Source organism: Phascolarctos cinereus, unplaced genomic scaffold, assembly GCF_003287225.1.
Source record: "Phascolarctos cinereus isolate Bilbo 61053 unplaced genomic scaffold, phaCin_HiC Scaffold_726;HRSCAF=1367, whole genome shotgun sequence".
NCBI lineage: Eukaryota > Metazoa > Chordata > Mammalia > Diprotodontia > Phascolarctidae > Phascolarctos > Phascolarctos cinereus.
The window spans coordinates 129,899,580-129,921,834 of NW_027556098.1; the positions used below are offsets into that span (position 1 = coordinate 129,899,580).

Sequence of the window (22,255 nt, forward strand, 5' to 3'; positions counted from 1 at the left end):
ACAGAGAATCAGGGCCAGAGAGAGACATCATCATTCTTCTTTCTGTTCCTTTTCCTATTTGCCCAGGCCTTACATTCCCCAGGCTGCGAATGGTTACTCGATAGTGCAAAGCTCCACATATATTATCTAGGCAAACAACTTTCTAATCCCCGTGCCTCAACCCTCTTTATTCACTCTCTCAGCTTTCCTGCCAGCTAGGTATGGAGAAACATCAAGCTGGCAGTTCTCTAAAAGTCTAATTAAGCAAGCTGATTACATACAAAAGCAAGAAAACTTTCCACAAGGGAATCCATATTAGGAAATGCAAAATCCCAGACAGAGCAAACTGGTACTACTGATACATGCATGGTACAGAAGAAAATAAATATCCCCTTGCATGTACCACTGAGGGCAGGCAGTGTGGTACGGTGGAAAGAGCAGTAGATTGGGGGTCAAGGGAACAGGGGTCATGTTCTATCTTTGTTTCTTTCTGCATCTATAATGTTGGGCAACTTGCTTCCCATTCTGAACCTCAGTTTACTCATCTGTAAAAATAAAGGAGGTGGATCAGGGGTGAGGAACCTGGGCCTTCTTGGTCCTTGGTTGTGACCTTTAGACTGAATCCAAGCTTCTCAGAACAAATGCCTTTAATAAAAGGATTTGTTCTGTAAAACTTGGGCTCAGTCTACAGGTCACATGTGGCCTCAAGGCCACAGCTTCCCCACCTCTGGATTAGATGATCTTCGAGGTCCTTCCCTTAGAGATTCTCTGATTCCTTTGAGGCCTCAGTTTCCCTACTCTTCAAATGAAAGTGTAGAACTTCTAGATGGTCTCTAACAGTCTATAAATCTAATAGTTTACCTTGCTCTATGCAAAGCACTGTGTTAGCTAAGACACAATCACTGTTTCTGTGGAGCTTTCTCTAATACAGACATTGTAAAAAGAATTGGTCTAGATAATGGAATTAGATGCAAAGATACATGAGTAATCTGCATAGAGATGATAATTTACACCATAGGAACTGATAAGTCACAAAAAAGAGAGAGGGGGTGGGGACCTAGAATAGAGTCTTGGGAGAGTCAGGGGCATGATCTAGGTGATTCATCAGCTAAGGAGTAATTCCTTTGGAAGGAATGATTAAAACTGTAAGAAGAGAACTGAGGGTGAATAGTATCATGAAAGCCCAGAGAGGAGAGTATCCAGAAAGAAGTGGTCAACAGTGCCAAATACATCAGACAAATCAGGAAAGGTGAGCGCAATTAGGAATTTTCAGAATCAGGGCAAAGATGTTATTGATATAGGAAACTTGTGGAAAGCATGGGTGGGAGATGAAGGAGGGAAGGCAAGTTAATTCTGTAATGACTCTCCCACTCCCAACATCTCCAACTCATCATGGACCATGGATCCTTCAGCCTTTTGACAAGGCTGAAAGGGTAGGGGTTGCATGGTGCTGGAAGGTAGTGAATTTTCACAAAGGAGAGAAAAGCTTCCTCTGTCGAGTTCTGTCACTGCCAAGAGCAACTATTTTAATCAGGACCTCCCCTGTGACATACAGAAGGGAGTATAGTGCAGTGGTAAGACCATGGAATCTAAAGTCAGGCCCTGGGTTTGAATCAAGCGGGGAGGCATAGAGAATCAGTGCCTAGAATGTTAGTCTAGGGTTATCTTCCTTCATATCATTACTGTGTTGTGTTGGGATATTCATAGGTATTTGTGTCAGTGCAGATTGTAGCCTATGTTAGTACTAAACATACATAATCAATCAGTATACATTTATTAAGCACCAACTATGGGGCCAGGAGGGGCAGCTCAGTGGATAGAAAGCTGGGCCTGGAGTCAGGAAGACCCAAGTTCATAATCAGCCTCAGACACTTAATAGCTGTACCTTAAGTAAGTCACAACTTCTGTTTGCCCTAATCCACTAGAGAAGGAAATGGCAAACCACTCCAGTATCTATGACAAGAAAATATCATGGATAGTATTGGGGCTGCAATCCATGGGGTCACAGTGTCAGACACAACTGAATGACAGAACAACAACAAATGTGCCAGGAACTTCGCTAGTTACTAGGGATACAAAGACAAAAATGTGATGGGCATTACCCTCAAGGAGCTTACATTCTTTCAGGAAAGACAGTATGTACTAGATCAGGGGTGAGGAACCTGCCACATGTGGCCTTGAGGCCACAGTTTCCCCACCTCTATACTAAATAGATACATAGCTATAGATAGCTATCTGTATGTAATATTACTGTTTACACAGTCACATATACATACTATACATGGTCTACATAACATATAGATAGCTATAGATAGCTATCTGTATGTAATATTACTGTATATACAGTCACATATACATACTATAGATAGCTATCTCTATGTAATATTATTGCATATATAGTCACATATACATATTATATGTGTGTGTGTATGTGTATATATATATATATACATATATATATATATATATAATATGTAAATACAAGAAATTTGGGGTAGAGAATGAAACTAGTAACTGGGGACAGAGGAATCATGAAAGGCCTTATATAGGAAATGTCACTTGAGCTGAGCTTTGAAGGATATTTAGGGACTAGGAGTTAAAAATTAGGATGAAGTACATTCCCAGCACAGGAATAATAATAAAAATAGTAATAACTAACATTTATATAGTACTTACTATGAACCAGGTACTGTGCTAAGTACTTTATAATTATTATCTCATTTGATCAACTCTGAGAGATTAGGTGCTGTTATTATCCCCAAACAAGTCTTGCCCAGGGTCACACAGATAGTTAGTGTCTGGGGCTGGGTTTGAACTTGGATCTTCCTGCTTCCAAGCCCAACAATTTAACCACTGCACCACCTAGTTGCTGCTAATACAAAGGCAGAGATGGAATGTCATGTGTGGTTTGGCTATCAACAGAGTATGTGAAGGGAAGTAATGCATGATAAATATGGAAAGATAGTCTGTAAGGGCTTTAAATGCCAAATGAAGGGGTTTATATTTGTTCCTAAAAGTCAGAAAGACCATTTTGAGCAAGGGAAGAATGAGGGCAATCCCGTACTTTTGGAATATTGCTTTGGCAGTTGTGTGGAGAATGGATTGAACACTTGAGGCAGGGAGATGAGTCAGGAAGTCACTGAAATAGTCCAGGTGTCAGGTGATGAGGACCTGAACTGGGGTGGTGGCTTTGTGAACAGAAAGCTGGGGACATTCAAGAGATACTGCAGGGGTAAAGTTGACAGGACATGGCAAATTACTGGATATGTGTAGTGATGGAGCATGAAGAGCTGAGGATGACTCAAAGGTTGTTATCTAGCCATATGTAGAAAAAGGAATGAGGAATGATGAAGCTGCAAGGTCAAATCCAGTCTAGCACTGACTTTCTGGATTTTTTTAGCTGAGCTAGCTCCTGGTTTCTTCAGGTTTGGAATTCTCTGCCTCCTGGCCTTGCTTCAAGTCCTAGCTAAAACCTCAACTTCTCCAGGGTGCCTTTCTTGATTCTCTGTAACAGTGATAAAGCCTTCTCTCTAATGATTACTTCCAATTTATCCTGCACCTAACTTGTCGGTACAGTTGTTTACATGTCGATTCCCCCATTAGACTGAGCCCTTTGGGAGCAGAGTCTATCTTTTACTTTTTTTTTTGTATCCCCAAATCCCCAGTGCTTAGCAGAGTGCCTGGCACAAAGTAGGCACTTAAAAATGTTTATTGGCTGCCTGGTGGAGTACCGATCACAGGTCGAACATTTCTTCTCTTTTAACTTAAGCTCAGTCCAACTCCATTCTGGGTTTTGGGGAAGATCATTTACTAAAAGATGTGCTATCCAGTTAAACTGGCCATAAGACCCAGTGTTAACTAGTGATTTTCATCCATTGAATATTGATTTGCTTCATTCTTTACAGCTGTATAGCTTTTGACCCACTGGTGAGAAATATTTGTGGGCTGGTAATATTTAGTGCATAGAGAGTCAAGAGAACTAGGTTCTAGGCTCAGTTATGCTATGACTAGCTGTGTACCCCAGAGGTCATTTGACATCTCTGGACCTCAGTTTCCTCATCTGTCAAATATAAATTTGTCCAACACACCTGTCAAATGAGAGGGTTGGATTAGATGATCTTTCAGGTCCCTTCCAGCTCAGGAAATCTATAATTCCATATTTCAGACTCTTGTGTCATTCAAATGAGCCAAATGACTAGGGTTTGCCTGTAGTTTGAAAGACTACAATCTGATCCTGGGACATGTTCCAGTGTCCACTTCTGGCATATTGCCACATATTCCAGAATATTTTTTTAGTCAGTCACTGCAGGGATTTTTTGGAACTATTTTCTTGCTTTCTTAACAGAGTCTGTGTTGAATCCAAGCTCATAGTCCTAGCAGACCCACAGAAATATGAGTCCTTTCTTACTGGGGAGGGGAATTCAGACCTGTGATTTCAACTCTGTAGGGAAACTCTTAGTATGGAAAACTTTTGTCAATCCATGTGAGCTATCACACTATAACTAAAATGTTGCTTGAAGCCTTGAAAAGTTACATGACTTACCCATGGTCACACAGCCAGCATGTTTCAGAGGTAAGGTTTGAACCCAGGCTTCTTGCCTCCAAGGCTGTCCCTCAGGGTCACCTTATTGTCTTTCAACAATGAAGCACCTGCATGGAATTGTGTCTCCTGGTGTTTCATCTCTATAAGTCACTTTCCCAATAGCCCAGTGCAAGGCAGGGAACCAGAAGCACTAATGTCTTGGCAGTCTGACTTAGGAGAGGTTTTCAGTTGTGAAATGTCAACAGTGTGAGGGGTTCCTCTCTAGCTGCTGGTCTTCATCTGTTGCCACTGAGTGGGTTTGGCAGAGTGACAGAAAGAAACCAAAGGAAACAGAAGACTCCTGTAGATACCAGTGTGCTGACGACTAGTCCTCTCAGACTGACATCTCAAGTCACGAGTGAAAGTGGGCACTAGGGATGCCTGACCTTGGGCAGCCCTATAATCGATATGCATCCTGCTTGACATCCCGAAACATCTGTCCCAACTACACAGCAATCAGAGAACTCCATGGTAGCTTCCCATGGCCAACAAATTTGCATATTACCTTAGTGGGTATGAGAGGAAAAAAATCATATTCCTAGAACCGAGAAACACAGTGAAGTGGAGATTATTGTCACGCATCCTCTGAGGACTCCCCTTCTTCAAGCTGCTTCCTCCTGTCTGCCAAGACACCACCAGCTTTACCATGTCACCTGATGTCTGATGTTGCAGTCTTAGATTTTCTTGCCCTTACTGTAGCTTGATTTTCATATTTCTGCCATGGGATTGAGAGAGCAGAGTTAAAGCTGTTGCTATTTTTATCCACTGTGCATGTTTTTTTCTTTTCTTCAACAAAGGTACAGTCAAGGAAGTACACAAGAAATCACAAGATACTGTGTGGTATCAACTTGATGCCAAAGTATTGTAAGAACTCAGGAAAAGAATAATCACTTTGACCAAGAGTTAGGCCAGAAAACCTCACAATGGAGGTTGGGCATCCAAGGCAGTAAGGAATTAGGACTGATAGATAGCAGAAAGTAGTACAATCAAGGATAGAAGGCAGGCTTGAGCAAAGATCCAAAGGAAAAAATAGATGCCATATGTAGGTAGTACAGAAAATAGTGTGATTAGAGTAAAGGATCTAGGCTGAGGAGTAATGGGAAATAGGAATGGATAGGAAAGGCTGATGTCGGGCTAATAAGTTGGGGTTTAATATGATAAACAATAGAGAGCTGTTATTAGTTCTTACACAAGGAATGACATGGTGTACCCCCACCAGTTAGTACTTATGGAGAAGGTGACCATATGTGGTACTGTCCTGAGGTTCAGTAGGGCTTTGGTACATAAAAACTATATTTATTAACTGTGGTAAAGAATAAAAAGAATTAAAGTCTACTTTCCAATATTTTGTAACTTGTGTGACTAGAGGAGCTATTTAACCTCCCTGAGCCTCACTTTCTTTATCTGAAAAATGGGGATGATAAAAAAAATACTCTTACTACCTATCTCAGCAGATTGTTGTGAGTCAAGTGCTTTTTGAACTGTGAAACACTATATGAATAAATGTGAGCTACTGTTATTAGTAGAAAGAGCAATGAGAAATTGAATGATGGGTTTTATATATATATATATATATATATATATATATATACATATATGCATATATATATAATATATGGATTATGCATATATATATGTATTATGCATATATATATATATATATATATATATATATATATATATATATATATATATATATATATATATATATATATATATAATGACCAAGCAAGGTCCCAGAGAAGAGTTGGGAAAATTCACTTCTCTATGCTCTTTGCAGAGATAAAGGACTATGACTATGAAATATTGTATGTTCTGTTAGATGTAGCCAATGTGCTGGTTCATTTTTCATCTTTTTTTCCCTCTTTTTTATTTATTGTTACAAGGGAAGGCTCATGGGCAAGGGGGAAAGGAAGAAGAATATATTCAGAAATGAAGATGATATAAAAACAAAATATATCAATGAAAACCAGATCTTTTTAAAAGCACATTAAACATGAATCAAGAGCTCCGAGTTTTAAGTCTGGATCTGACACCTAATCATTTAACCTCTTGGTTAAGTCTTGGGTATTTGTACTAAGTACTGTATAAGTCTTAAAGTGCTATATAAATGCAAGGCATGATTAGAGTATTACAAAATATAGAATGTGGACAGAATATGGCAATGTGACATAAAGGAAAGAGAGCTGGTCCTCAACACTTGTATTTGGGTCCTGTGCCTGACATTTATGTAGCATGATGCTAGGAAAGTCATTCAACTTCTCAGTGTTCTAAGATAATAAATAGCAGATAAATGATAAAATGTTCTAAGTAGATAAATGTCAAGCCTGCATTGGAATAGGGAATTTTCCTCATCTGGTAGTTCCCTAAGCCAATGAAACCTCAAGTCCAGTCACCATCCCAAAGACTTCTTTAGATCTCTTGAAGTCTTGCTGCTTGACATTTGCTCTAACACTATTATTGGAAATATTTATGGCTAAGGATTGTGACAAAATCAATAACCAACAGCAAGCCATGGTCAACACTTAATTCTCTGTGCTAAGAGAAAGCAGATGGCACAGAGCAGTGGATATTCCAACAACAATGAATATTTGAGTTTTCAAATACATTATGATATTTTACAGTTTTTTCTTGTCTTTTGGCTACAGCTAATATTCAAATTTTCTCTGCACAAATGCCAAGAAAAAATAGCCCCAGTTTACCAGGTGGCAGAGAAATTCCAGTGTGGGTTTAAAGCTCTGCTGGCAATAATCCAGAGTAGATAACACACATGCAAATAATTAATAGATTACTATATTTATGTATGTGACATTTGGTAGACATTTAGGTTCTAGAGTTATATTGCAGACCTTTCCTCAAAGATATGTCTCTTTGACTACTATTGGGTAGGTGTTGTGTGCCATCTTTTATACTAATCATATACATTTCTTCTAGTATCACTTCAATCCTTCCCAGTCAGTTCTTGTCATGGAAGGAGAAGACATCGGGAATATAAATCAGGCTCTCCAGAAAGTGTCCTATATCAACTCCAGGCAATTCCCCACCGCAGGAGTCAGGAGGCTCAAAGTGTCATCAAAAGTCCAGTAAGTTCAACTCCATCAAACCCATTAAATCCATCATGCTGCAAAAGTGTACTTGCCATAAGAATTGGGAAGAGGGAAATCAATGTTCCTAAGAGAAAAAAAATACCATCTACTAAGCATTCAGCAAATGGTCACTTTTCTATACCTACAGTGTTATTCTTCTCCTTTGGAAAAGGGATTGATCCAATTTTCTAAGTATCTGAAGAGGCCTATGTAAATCTATTTAAAAATTCATTATTTAATTTTACTTTTCAGGAAATCTTTTGTTTTACTGCTTAGAATATTCTGGTCTTCATTTTGTCAATTGTGCCTACTATAATAGCAGTATGGGTCCATTCTAAATCCAAGAACCAAATACATAGCCGCATATATGGATGGCCTAATTTAAGGAGCCCTGGGAAGGTGCCTTTACTCAAAACTACCTCTGTCATTGTTCTGTAGCAGTTTGTTTGACCTAATATTCCACCACTAAAGCCCCCTTTCTTGGGAGACTTAGTTTTTCATTTTCTCTGTCCCTTATCCCAATGTAAATAAAACTGGGAAGGCTAAACCTTGCCATCTAACACCACAGCAGGAATAAGCATATATCTATTTGCATGTTGTCTCCCTTATTGGATTGCAAGCTCCTTGAGGGCAGGGGACTGTCTTTTGCCTCTTTTTGTATCCTTAGTGCTTAGCGTAATGCCTGGTGCATAGTAAGTACTTAACAAATATTTATTGAATTAAAGTATGTCAATCATTTGATCAACAAATATTTATTGAATATCTACTAGGTACTAGGCCACTGTTTTGGAGCTGTAAAAGATCTGAAGGCTAAGGAGAAGTCACAGACTGTGTGACATTCTTTGTATGACCTTGAGCGAGTCACTTCCCACCTCTGGATCTTAACTTTTCTCATCTAGAAAATGAAAGGGCTGAACTAGGTGACTTTTGTTTTAATATAAATTTATTTATTTTTAGCTTTTAACATTCACTCCCACAAGTTTTTGAATTCCAAATTTATATCCCATCTCCCACCTCCTCCCACACTAAGATGGCATGCATTCTGAATATCCCTTCCCCTAGTCTGTCCTCTCTTCTATCTCTCTCCCCTTCTCTTTTCCCCTTCCCCTTCTATTTTCCTGTAGGGCAGGATAGAATCTGTACCCCATTTCCTGTATTTCTTATTTCCCAGTAGCATGTGAAAACATTTTTTTTAAACGTATGTTTTTAAAACTTTAGGTTTCAAATTTTCTCTCTTCCTCCCTCCCCACCCACCCTCATTGAAAAGGCAAGCAACTCAATATAGGTTGTACATGTGCAGTTATGCAAAACACGTCCATACTAGACATGTTGTGAAAAACTAACTCTATTTCCCTTAATTCTATCCTGCCCTCCCATTTATTCTATTCTTTCTTTTGACCCTGTCCCTCCTCAGAAGTATTTACTTCTGATTACTCCCTTTCCCAATCTGCCCTCCTCTCTATCATCCCCCTGCTCTCTTGTCCCCTTCTCCCCCTATTTTCCTGTAGGGTAAGACAGATTTCCATACCCAATTGAATGTGTATGTTATTCCCTCCTTAAGCCAAATCCTATGAGAATAAGATTCACTCATTCCCTCTCACCTTCCCCTGTTTCCCCTCCACTTTTCTTTTCTGTTTTTTTTTTCTGAGATAATTTACCCCATTCTACCTCCCCTTTCTTCTCTGAGTATCATCCTCTCTCATCCCTTAATTTTATTCTCCAGATATGACCCCTTAATCTTCAACTCACCCTGTGCCCTCTCTCTCTATCTATCTATACATTACATACATATAATTTTTTTCCTCAACTACCCTAATACTGACAAAGTCTCATGAGTTATAAATATCATCTTTCCATGCAGGAATGTAAACAGTTCAATCTTAATAAGTCTCTTATGATTTCTCTTCCTGTTTACTCTTCATGTTCCACTTCAGTCCTGTATTTGAAAGTCAATTTTCTATTCAGCTCTGGTCTTTTCATCAAGAATGCTTGAAAGTCCTCTATTTCACTGAATGAACATTTTTTCCCCTGAAGGATTATACTCAGTTTTGCTGGGTAGGTGATTCTTGATTGTTATCCTATCTCCTTTGCCCATGCCCTGCGGTCCTTTAATGTAGAAGCTGATAAATCTTGTGTTATACTGATTGTGTTTCCACAGTACTTGAACTGTTTCCTTCTGGCAGCTTGTAACATTTTCTCCTTGACCTGGGAACTCTGGAATTTGGCTACAATATTCCTAGAAGTTTTCCTTTGGGGATCTCTTTCAGGAGGAGATCTGTGGATTCTTTCAATTTCTATTTTGCCCTCTGGTTCTAGAATATCAGGGCAGTTTTCCTTGATAATTTCTTGAAAGATGATGTCTAGGCTCTTTTTTTGATCATGGCTTTCAGATAGTCCAATAATTTTTAAATTCTCTCTCCTAGATCTATTTTCCAGGTCAGTTGTTTTTCCAATGAGATATTTCACATTGTTTTGTAATTTTTCATTCTTTTGGATTTGTTTTACAGTGTTTTGATTTCTCATAAAGTCAGTAGCTTCCAATTGCTCTATTCTAATTTTTAAGGAAGTATTTTCTTCAGTAATCTTTTGGACTTCCTTTTCCATTCGGCCAATTTTTCTTTTTAGGGCATTCTTCTCCTCATTGGCTTTTTGGACCTCTTTTGCCATTTGGGTTAGGCTATTTTTTAAGGTGTTATTTTCTTCAGTATTTTTTGGGTCTCCTTTAGCAAGCTGTTGACTTGTTTTTTGATTTTCTTGCATCACTCTCATTTTCTCTACTTCCCTTACTTGCTTCTCAAAATCCCTTTTGAGCTCTTCCAAGGCCTGGGACTGATTCATATTTTTCTTGGAGGCTTTGGATGTAGGAGCTTTGACTTTGTTGTCTTCTTCTGGTTGTATATTTTGATCTTCTTTTTCACCAAAGTAAGATAATATAGTCTGACTCTTTTTGCTGCTTGCTCATGATCCCAGCCAATTACTTGAGTTTTAAACTCTTTGTTAAGGTAAGAGTCTGCTTCCAATGTGGAGAATGTATTGTCCCAAGCTTCAGGGGTTTGTACAGGTATTTTCAGAGATACTTGTAGGGACCTATAAATTTTCAGTTCTTCCAAGGTGGTATGATAAGGGGCGAGGTGTTTACTCCTTTCCTGGCCTGTGACCACAAGTATTCCTTTCTGTCCTGTAACTGTGAGGAGGGTTCCTCTCCACAGCCACTCAAGCTCCACCACGCAGCTCCTCCTCACCCAGCACTGCCCCAGAACTGTGACCCAGATCCAAACAGGGCAAAGCAAGAGATTCCTGCCTCAGCACTGGCAAAGAGATCCCTGCAATCCCTCTCTGATCAGCCACTGGATTCCCCTTCAGTCTGTGGGCCGGAGGCTCAGGAAGCAGCTGCCCCCCCCGGCCCGCTCTTGGGGAATGGAGCTGAAACCCCAACTTCCTGTCTCAGCACCGACAGAAACAGACTTTTCCCACTGACCTTCTAAGTTGTCTTTGGCGTTCGTGGATTGAGGAGTCTGGAAACAGCCACAGCTGCCCGAGATTCAGTCCTCTGAGGCCTGCTCCAGGTTCACTGAGGCCTGCGTGCCCACGCCGCACTGCCCAGCCCAGCGCAATACACCTTTCTGATCAATCATCCAGGTTGTCTTGGGCTGGAAATTTGTTTCACTCTGTCTTTTTGTGGGTTCTGCTGCTTCAGAATTTGTTTAGAGCCATTTTTTATGAGTATTTGGAGAGGTTTGCAGGAGAGCTCAAGCAAGTCACTGCTTTCACTCCGCCATCTTGGCTCAGCCCTCTGAACTAGGTGACTTTCAAGGTCCTATCCAGCTTTGTATCACTGATCGTCTGGCCCTATTCTCAAGGGCCTCTTAAGTAGTCTGTTATAAATGTTTCCTAACTGGTCTCCTTGCCTGTAGTCTTCTCCAACTATCCTTTAGGTAGCTGCTAAAATAAATCTTTCTAATACACAGGTCTAGCTATGTTGTTTTTGTTGTTTATTCTTCATTCCCAAAGAGGACCAATGACATCAGGAGGGTGATGTCTTGACTTGCAAGTGAATTGGATTTAAGTGAGTCATCAGCCTCATTCTCTCCTCCAAAGTCATTTGGTTTCCAGTGGCAAGATATAGGGCAGGACACCCAGATGCAGTAAGAAAGCTAAGGTCTTTCCCAGGTCTGTTTGTCTGAGGCAACCCCCATTCAGTGATTAAAGAATAGGTAAGAATTGAGGCAAAAGATGGCCTAGTTCGTCTTCTCAAAAGAATCAGTCTGGGAGGGGAAGATCCTGGCCAGGGTTTCTGGCTAGAACAGGAACAATTGCTGTTTGCACTTGCTCTGAGCCATCAAAACCCAAACAATGAGCAAGTGAGGCTTGGACTGGGACCTATTATTAGCCAATCACTGAGAGCCAGAATGATTTAGGTTTAAAGGCATAGTCAGGTAGCTCCATCTGAATCCCAATGGGCTTTATCAAAGCCTGGTTTTTCAGAGCTATATTTCAAGAAATCATAAATTAAAACTACATGAGACAAAAGGGTTAATTGTCCCACTTGGGGTGGAGGGGGGAAATGATAAAATAAATAAATAGGGAAGAAAAAAAATTGACCATTTCCAAACCCCAAGATATCTTGAGAAGTATAAGCAATCAAAATTTATACTCCTTTGGATGGAGCACCCACATGTAAAGGTATGACTCCCCATGTGGACGGGGGGGGAGGAGGAAGAGAGAGAAGGAAGGAAGGAAATAGTAGCATTGCCCAACTAGAACTATCTATATTACTCCCCTGCTTAAAAATTTCTTGTGCCTCCCCATTGCCTCTAGAATAAATCACAAATTCTTTAGCCTAATTTTGAAGGCCTTAAATGATGGTTCACCCTACCACATATTACACCACTTGGCATACACTACATTCGAGACTGACGAGGTTACTTACCTATTTCCCAGACTATTTCCCCCCATTCTCCTACCCTTTGTTTATTCACACTAGCTGTCTGTGTGCTATCTCCTCATCTCTACCTCTTAAATTATTTTTTCTTATTCAAGGCATAGTTCAGGTGCCACATAAAACTGTCCCTGACCCCTCCTCCCCCCAGCTAAAAGTGATCTCCTCCTACCTCAAATTTTCCTAAGATCAATTTTGTATTGATCTCTTCTTTGCCCTTGTCATAATGTACCTTGTGCCATGCTTATTTATGTATGTATCCTATATGCCCCCCAATTACATGACTAATTCCTTGAGGAAAGGGACTGTCATTCTTCATCCTTGCGTCCCTACCTTAGTACCTAACAAAGTGGTTTGCCCCTAGCAGGTACTTAACATCTTTGTTGAACTATTTTTTTAATTGTGTGAATTAGATAAAAAGCAAAACTATTATTTATACACATGCAACAGAGAATTAGCTTATTAGTCCATAAGATACTTTTCTAGCTATGGCAGGTAACTGAGAGGCTACTTGAAAATGGGACTGCAAGATTAGAACTTGAAAAGGGGAAATAGAGACACCAGGAGTGGAGTGAGAAGTTCAGAAATGGGATATGGGGGGGGGGGTACAGAGGGCAGATTTAGTGGCCATGATTTGGCCAAAGGCCAAATTCTGTGTTCTAACAGCTTTCTAACAATGAAATCTAATTTGATGAATGAGCCCCAGCTAGAAGAGGAAGGGGAGCACTTCTTCCTTTATTCATTAATGGCCCCTGCCTCCAGAGCCTATGAGGGTCCTAAACCCTCTTTAGACAACCCTATTTTTTTTAAAAGAGTTGTGGCCAATGTAGCACAGCCTCCCACTAAGTTGCTTCTAAGCAAAAACTCAGAGTCTAGGTCCATGTAACTTTCCAGAGGATCACAGATTTAGAATGGAAGGGACAATAATAGAAATCATCTAATACAATAGCCCCATTTTACAGATGAGGAAACTGAGGCCCAGAGCGGTTAAATGATTTGTCCGAGGTCACACAGGTAATAAGTGGCAGAGGTGGTATTTCAACTCACAGCCCCTTCCAAATCCAGCACTCCTTCCACTATAGTAATAAGCAATCCTTATGACAGGATTGTGTCTCAAAATAAAGGGGAGTCTTCTGAGTATTTACCTGAGAAGGAGTGAGGAGAGAATTAGGCTTCCCCGACAGGCACATACTCTTCTATCAAGGTACATTGGTCAGTAGATTTTGCATAGTCCCACTCTCCCTTGGCATTCTAGAAGCAGCACGATGGTGATTCCCTAACCCCTCAAACACTTACATTCTGACGCCACTGGACGTACAGCTTTTTGACAAGCAGCTCACCCTGGTAGTTGTCAGTTTCAGCTCACCTGAGAATTTGGAAAGCAGCTGAGGAACAACAGAGCATGTCCTTCCCCTCGGCCAGGGAAGAGTCGGGATCTATGTATTGTAAGACAAAGGAGCATATTTCTAAACAGCATAAACTACCAGTACTACCTAGAAACAACACTCTTGTGATATCCTTAAAGGGAAATAAAACACACAGTAGATAAGGATGGTTTAGCTCTGGGGTCTCATTTAGCAACATGGCTCTATCCAGCTTGTTAGATAACAATTTGCATACCTAATAATAATGTTCATAACAATTACCTTCTACCAAATTAACCATGCCATTGATTACTCAGTTTAACATTAATTAAATGTTTAAGAGTTGCATGTTGATCATATAAGAATATTTCCATTTCTACTGGCAGGCTGATCTCTGTAAATCCCTTCTGATAGCTTTAGTAATAAATTTTCCTTTGAACTCAGTTGCTTAGAGGAGCCCCCCACAAGTTGTCACCAAAGTTCAGCCTTTCTGGAGGGAGAGTCTGTAAGCCCCAACTGATCAAAACAGGATTCTGCACCAGAGAAACTCAGCCTGCTGAGAATAGAAGAAATATCCAATAAAATGGGGGTATTTCAGGGTAAGCAATATTTAGATAGGCATGAATTTCTGGTGGAGTTGGGGTAGAAAGGAGACATAAAGAGTACTAAGGCACAGAATGAGGTCTTAGAGAGATTTAGGTATACATCAGAGGAAAAACTGCCCACAGTGCAGGTTAATCAAAGTAAAAATAAATGGCAATGGAGAAGGAGAAGGTGGCATTTGAATTATCCAGAGGCAATCAGGGAGAGATTCAGGTGATTTAACTATATCATTGTGAAGAGGATTATAAATATAATAATGCCAACACCATTGGGAATGAGAAGCCCCAGAATCATAGAATGTCAAAGCCAGAACTAAGGCCCCAAGAGGTTAAATATCTTGCCCAAGGTAACTGAATCTTCCAAATAATCAAAGGCTAACCCCTGCCTCCTCAAACAGAAAATACCAAAAATAATTCTTATTGGTAACTCATGGGAGTCCTTATGCCCATCCTTTATTTCACTGTGCTAAATATAAATACAATGATGTCTTCACGAGCTTTTGAAGAGTGTTTGTCTCCACACTGAATGCCCTCAGACTAATAAATGCTTCGATAATTGTATCAATTTAAATTTCTCTCTCCTCCCTTTCTTAGCTAGTAAATTGACCTTCCCATCTTCATTTTTCCTAATTTGCTGTTCTGAAAATGTTACATGCTAGAAAACTAGAGGAAAAAAATAATTTTATTAGAACCCTATGTAAGTCACACTGTTCATCTTGACAAATGTTTCAACATCATGGCTTCACAGTTCTTGGACCTTTCTAACACTTATATCTTTTCTCCAAAACTATAAGCCACACCTTGGATTCTGCTCAGAACTCACTTCGATCTCTCAAGATTCTGAAATTCCCATTCCATAACATTATAATGGCAGGGCTGGAAGGGACCATAGAGGCCATCTAGTTCAACCCTCTCATTTTACAAATATGACAGCTGAACCTCAGAAAACTTAAGCCCAAGTCCATATCCTCTACCTCCCATTGCTTCACTCCTCTTTGCCTTGTTCGTGTCCCTGTTCCACCCGTTCTCCCAGTACCTCAAGATCCCTGTTGCTTCCCTAGTCTCCTTGCCAACGTAGACAGTCATTTCACTGACACTCTTGCTAGGCCACTGCAATCCCTCATGCCTGTGACCTGCCCTCCCAATTCCCAACTTTGGAGAAAGGCCACCGCAAGCTTTTTCCACTGCCATTCCTAGACTGCCAAGAATTACTCAGAAGTGTTGCAAAAGCACTACAAATTCATGTTAACTTTAGTTAGACCTTTACTACTGTTCAACAACCCTTTTCATCATCTCTTATTTGCTCAGCAAATGCGCTGAAATGGACACTTCAAACCATTACCACTTTCCTCAATAATTTCAACTCTATATCCACTTTCCCTCACTCTCAAAAGCCAGGTCCGCTGCCTACTTTACTGAGCAGCGTGAAACATGAGCTCTCTCAACTTTGTTCTACTCTACCTCAATATGTTTATATTTTCACCCATCCTTTCTTGCTTTCCTCCAGTCCAAGAGGGGAAGAATTGTCCCTCCTTTCCAGAATCACCTTTCCATCTATGCCTTGATCCCATTCCCTCCTACTTCCCCTTGGACCTGGCTTTATCAGTCATTTCCTTTCTTAGGCATCTTTAATCTCTCCTTACAATTTAAGCTTCCTCTGCTCTAAAAAATAAATTCTTTGCCATACTCCATTCCCTTTTTTGAACTATCATCCAATATTTCTGTTTTCACCAAGTCTTCTCAACAAGATTGTCTAAATTCATTATGCCTCCACTTCTTCACCTCCCATTCATTCCTTAACACCTTGCAATCTGGTTTTCCGCTTAGCTGAAATTGTTTTTGTGTAGGTCACCAATGACCTCATAATTATCAAATCATATTATGTGTGTGTGTGTGTGTGTGTGTGTGTGTGTGTGTGTTCCCAGGTCTCCTCCTCCTTACCTTCTCTGAAACATTTGTCATCCTCTCTCTCATAAAACTCTTTTTCTCCTTTAGCTTCTGGGATATTAAAGCTTCTAGTTTTTCTTCTATGTCTCTGACCACTCTTCATGTTTTCTTTGTTGGTTTAAACCTCCTCCTCCTCCTCCTACCTAATAAATCTCCCACCTACACAACAGTTTGTCTACAACATTCTATTCTAACTCAATATTCTAGTCACTGGCAACCACTTCTGCAACTTCAACTATTGATTACCCACCAGTGGAATATTCCCAAGTTTATCATTCAGGCTCCAGACTCACATGTCCAACCTGGAGATAATTGGATAATTATCATCTAGTTATCCTGTCAGCATCTCAAACTTAACATGTCCAAAGCTGAATTAATCCCACTTTGTCGCCCCCAAACCAGATCCTTTCTCTGACTTCCCTAATCACCCAAGCTAGATATCAAGGAATCCTCTTCAGTTCCCTTCCTCTCTTTACATCTAGTCAGTTGCTCAATCCTGTTGATTCTACTTCTAAAATATTTCTGTCATTTGTCCTCACCTTTCCTTTTCTACTTCCCCTGAGTAAGGCCTTCATAACAATAGCCTCCCAACCTGTATCACTTCTCATCTCTCTTGTCTCTAGTCCATTCATGGTGCCAGAGTAATCTTCCTAAAGTTCATCATCCATTATGCAACTACCCTCCTTATGAACCTTTCCATAGCCTACTCTTTAGTCTGGCATTCAAGCCCTCCACAATATATTTCCAACCTATTTTTCCTATTCCTCTTACCTTATGTTCTGGTCAAGCTGAACTATTTAGTCACCATTTCCAAAAGAAGTCATGTGCTTTCCCATTGTCATACCTTTGATTATGTTGTACTGCTCCCTGTTGGAAGTACTCTTCTCTATTCTAGGCCTTTCCAAACTTTACTTATCCTTGATAGGCCAACTCAAATACCACAGTTGCTTATGAAATCTTCTCTACAGTTTTGATTCTTGTACTAGCCCACTAATCACTGGGAGTGGTGGAGTCAGCAATAGGCAGTGAGGTGTGCCTAGGACCACAAAGGGATCAGCATTATCGGGGGTGGGCATACATGCCCCCAGAATGAGAATCCAGAGTGCTTCTCATTTCAGCTAGTTGGTTAGCAGCACCCCTATAGCCTTATAGCATAGGCCATCCCCGAACTTGGAGTCAACAAGACCTGGGTTCAGATGTGACACTTACTGGCTTAGTGATCGTGGACAAGTCACTTGAAGTATCTATCTTCAGTTTTCCTTTTTACAAAAAGGGGATAATATAGCTGTAGTTACACATAGCTGTTACTAGACAACACTAGACTGTGTCAAGGACTTTTTTTTCCCCTTTGTATCCTCAGAACCTAGCACAGTGCCTTGGCCATAGTATATGTTTCTAGACTGGGAATGTCTCTTTTATAAAACTTAGATAATATAATTTTTCAAATTTTCAAGTGCTATACAAATGTCAGATATTATTATTCCTCCCTCAATTAGAGTAAGACAGTACTGTTTCTATACTACTTAGACTTACTAGATTGTAAGTTTCTTGAGTGTAGAGATCTGGGTTCTAGTCTCAGCTCTAATATTCACTCCTTGTGTGGTCCTAATAGGACTTGTACTACTTATTTCACAGGGTTGTTGAGAGGGAGATATTTGGTCAGCTTTAGAATCCTAGAGAAATGTAAGGTGTTCATTTTTGTACTTCCCACAGCACCTAACACATTAGGTTCAATACATAGCTGCTCAATTGAATTAAGTGAAGGCCTAAGGGGTTCTACCATGAGTAAAGAGAATATATGTTTTGTCTGTTTTTACCTTTTTTGCTTCCTTCCTAATTCTCAGGTGCGTTTTTAGAAGTTGAAAACTGCCAGATGAGTGATCTTTATCTATGAAGTGTCCCTAGGTTACATACTATCTTAATTTCTGACTATCTAACCCACCAAGTTAGCACTTGGGCATAGACTCTCTTGTTGGGCAGTATAGGTGTATATCTTGTCCCTTTAGCTAGACAGGAAGCATGACTTGTAGGCTTTTTTAAATATCCATATCACTTAACACTGAGGAGGGCCCCAAGTAGGTGTTTAGTACATGTATCCATCAGGATCAAGCTCAGGGACCAGTTCCTCCATCTTCCTTTATCGCCTCAGTAAAACACTTATTTTGTGACAGGCACTATGCTTAATATAGCCAGGTGATACAGTGGATAGAGCACTGGGACTAGAGTTGGGAAGACTTGAGTTCAAATCCAACTTCAAATACTTACCTGGACAAGTCACTTTATCTCTGCCTGCCTCAGTTGCCTCAACTGTAAAATGGGGATAATAATGGCACCTACCTTTGTGAAGATCAAATAAAATTTTTATAAAAAGTAGGTTTTATATTCCAGCACATGGTAGGTTTTGTGTAAATGCTTATTCTCTTCCTTTATGCTGTGCTACTAGCTGTACAACCCTAAGTAGTTACTTAACTACTGTCTGCCTCAGTTTCTTCAACTATAAAATGGGGATAATGAGCATTTGCCTTGTCATGAAGATCAAATAAGATAATATTTTTAAAGCTTTTGGCACAGTTCCTGACACATAGTAGGCACTTAATCAACACAGACTTACTTACTTCCTTCTGTCTCTACAACCCACTCTATTTGGGCATATCTTATCACTTTATTAGATGTTAGGTTCCCCAAGGGCAGAAACTGTGCTGTTTTTCATCTGCCTATCTCCAGTGTTGACAGTGCCCTGCTTATAGCAAGTGGAATCTTAATAACTGTTTGTCAAATTGAATTGAACTGGTAAATTGCCAACCACACCATTCACTGAAGGAGCCCTGTGTTTTTTCCAGATGTTTTGGAGAAGATGTCTGCATTAGCGTTCCAGATGTGGATGCCTATGTGATGGTGCTGCAAGCCATAGAGCCCAGGATCACCATTAGTGGAACAGACCACCTTGTGAGGCCAGCTGCCCAGTTTGAAAATGCCAGAGGGGTGGCTCTCTTTCCTGATGTCAAGATTGTGAGCACCCTTGCCAAAGCAGAGCCACCAGGAGACTGGAAGGAGGAAGACCAAGGTTAGTTTGGAGTGTTTTTGTTATCTTCCTAACAGCATTTGAGGCTGTATTTCAAGGTGTAAACATTTTTTAATGTGTATATAGTAAAATGAAGGTCTCCCTCAGCAGGATTACTCCAATCTACTGGGAAATTTTCAGCATTCATATTTTCACCAGTTTCATTATCGCTGGGGTTGTTCAGTGAAAGCCGAATAAAGTATTTTGAATTATTCAGCTAGGGACCAATATTAGCAACACCGAAGGCTGAAGTTTATGCCTGTAGGAAAAATTCTTCTTTTTTTTTCTCCCTCTACAGTGGTGCAAGTTTATAGGAGAAAAAAACATCAATTTGAGAACTGTCCTCAACTATGTTTCTCAAGGAGAATAACTTTCAAGTCTCTATACATCCTTCAGGAAAGTGGTTGCTAATGATCTACAGGCTTGGGTGGACTGGATTCCCCGAAGGGTTGCTTCTATAATAATTCTAATTACCAGTTGCCTTAAACTACCCTTGCTCCCCGAAGGCTGAAGAATATTGCAATCCGAGCCTTCCTTGCACACTCTGTAGCTCATAAAAATAAATTGTGTTTTACCTGTCTCAGATTGTGCCGTTTCAGAATTATATGCCGAAGTGCATTATGCTGTATGATCTTTTCTTCTCTTCCATGGTCATTTGTGGTCAATGTCAGCCAGAACAAGAAAGGGGTTTTGACCTCAGTTTTTGGAAGCTATAACAGATACCTTCTAGATGTGGTTTGCATGTCAGCCTAAAGCTCTAGCACCAACCAGCTAATGGGCCCAGCAGGAGGGGGCAATTAGTGGTTTCCAGAATTGTCCTGTTGTTTACAGCTCCAATAAGCCAGTTAATTGGCTAGTTAGAAAAATGGAACCTTAGAATCATAGAAGCATAGATTTAGAGCTAGAAGAGACTTGTTCAAATTTCTCAATTACAGGTGAAGAAACTGAGGTCTTTGAAGGTAAAGTGATCGGTTAAAGATCAGGAGGTAGTAAGTGGTAGAGCCAGGATTTGAACTCTGGTCCTTTAACTCAAAAGCCAATGTTCTTTTCTCATTGCCATCCAACCCTTATTGTAAGCTACTAATAATGACAAATGGGTTTGTCCCTACCCTTTGCAAGTTAACAGTGCAAAGTCAGTAATAGCCTATTAGTCAAGAAAGCTGATTAGTAAGGAAACCTGGATCCTAATCCTGGTTTTACTCATGCTTACCTATAAAGCCTTGGATGAGTCACTTCAATGGGCCAAGGTTTCATCATCAGTAAAATAAGAGGATTGGACAAAATAATCAATCAAGTTCCTTCCTACTTTAAGAGATTATAATTAATTCGTTGTCTTTTAGAAAGTTAATTTCTCAGCTAGGTGGCACAGTAGATCTAAGTATCGAACTTAGAATCAGGAAGACCAAGTTCAAAAGTCACCTCAGACCCATACTTAGCTATGTGACTCTGAACAAGGCAACTGGCCTCAGTTTCTTCATCTGTAAAATGGAGATAATAACACTACTTCATAGGAGTTGTTATGAGAATCAAATGAGTTAATATAAGGCCCTTTGCAAACTCTAGAAGTACTACATAAATGCTAGCTGTTGTTATTGTTATTATCTTCATCATTATTATTATTTCATCTAGAGTAAAGACTCAAATTGCCTTCCCACAGGTACAACCCTCATGGCCCCATAAATGGATCTGATAAAACTGAAATGTCCTGGGAGTGGTGGGGAGGAGGTACGAGAAGGGGGTGTGCAAAGATTTAAGAGAAATTTAAAGAACTACTGCCCAACCACTGATACCCACCACCACCACCAAAACTGGGGAAAGAGCTGGTTAAGCCAGTCTTCCAGGTTACTATGGGAAGGTAGATTCAGGTTTTCAACCTATGGCTCTCCAATCAGTGCAAGACTGAGAGCTTCCCCTTACCCCCAGTGCTTCCATTACCCAACTGCCATCCTTCTCTTTCCGGGACCATCATTAGAGAGAAAGAAGAGCTGGAAAAGCCTATGCAGAATGGCTCTCAAGATCAATTTTCAATTATGTTTGTTGTTCATACTTCCATATATGCTCTTGAATGCCTTTGATATGGGGTGAAGTTGTTGGGTTTTTTTCCCCCAGAACTGCTGCCCTCTGGCTGGAATTTTTCAAGGTTTAATAGGTTCTTAAAACTATTCAACCATTTTCTTGAAAAATTGAGGGTCATAAAATAAGCCAGAGAGCAGGCAAAAGAGAAGTCTTGTGGAGAGCTACGATGACATTATGCCCTAAAGCCAGGACAGCGTTCTATACAATTCTGCTCTCAGGTTTCCATGCTAATATGTTGGGATTAATGTATTACTCCTCCCGAGTAACATATTTGCAGTTTACTGGGGACTTTCAAGAGGCGATATATCAATGCAAAGTAGTAATGCTAGTGTTTGGAGTTCAGGATTTGGGGGAGATATTTTTGGCCAGAGTAAGAGATTTGGGGGCTGGGGGAAGAAGGGACTCAGTATCATGAGATCATAGATCTAAAAATGGTGGGGACTTCAAAGGTCCTTTAGTTCACCTCTTCCCTTTACAGATGGAGAAATGAAGCCCAGAGAGGTTCAGTGACTAGCGCTCCTATTCCATCATAATAGGAGTTCTCAACCTGGTGTAAATGCATCTTTTTTAAAAAATATTTTGTTAATTATATTTCAATATAATTGTTTTCCTTTGTAAC

The 22,255-nt window shown here is 40.1% G+C and overlaps 1 protein-coding gene across 1 annotated transcript in view; it reads left to right on the forward strand.

The window, feature by feature from the left end:
- CLSTN2 (calsyntenin 2) overlaps window positions 1-22,255 on the forward strand; it is a 225,360-nt gene that overhangs the window by 190,641 nt on the left and 12,464 nt on the right. Inside the window, exons 9-10 of the mRNA XM_020986139.2 lie at window positions 7,496-7,644; window positions 19,340-19,563. Coding sequence (XP_020841798.2) covers window positions 7,496-7,644; window positions 19,340-19,563 — 373 coding nt within the window. The remainder of the gene's footprint in view (window positions 1-7,495; window positions 7,645-19,339; window positions 19,564-22,255) is intronic.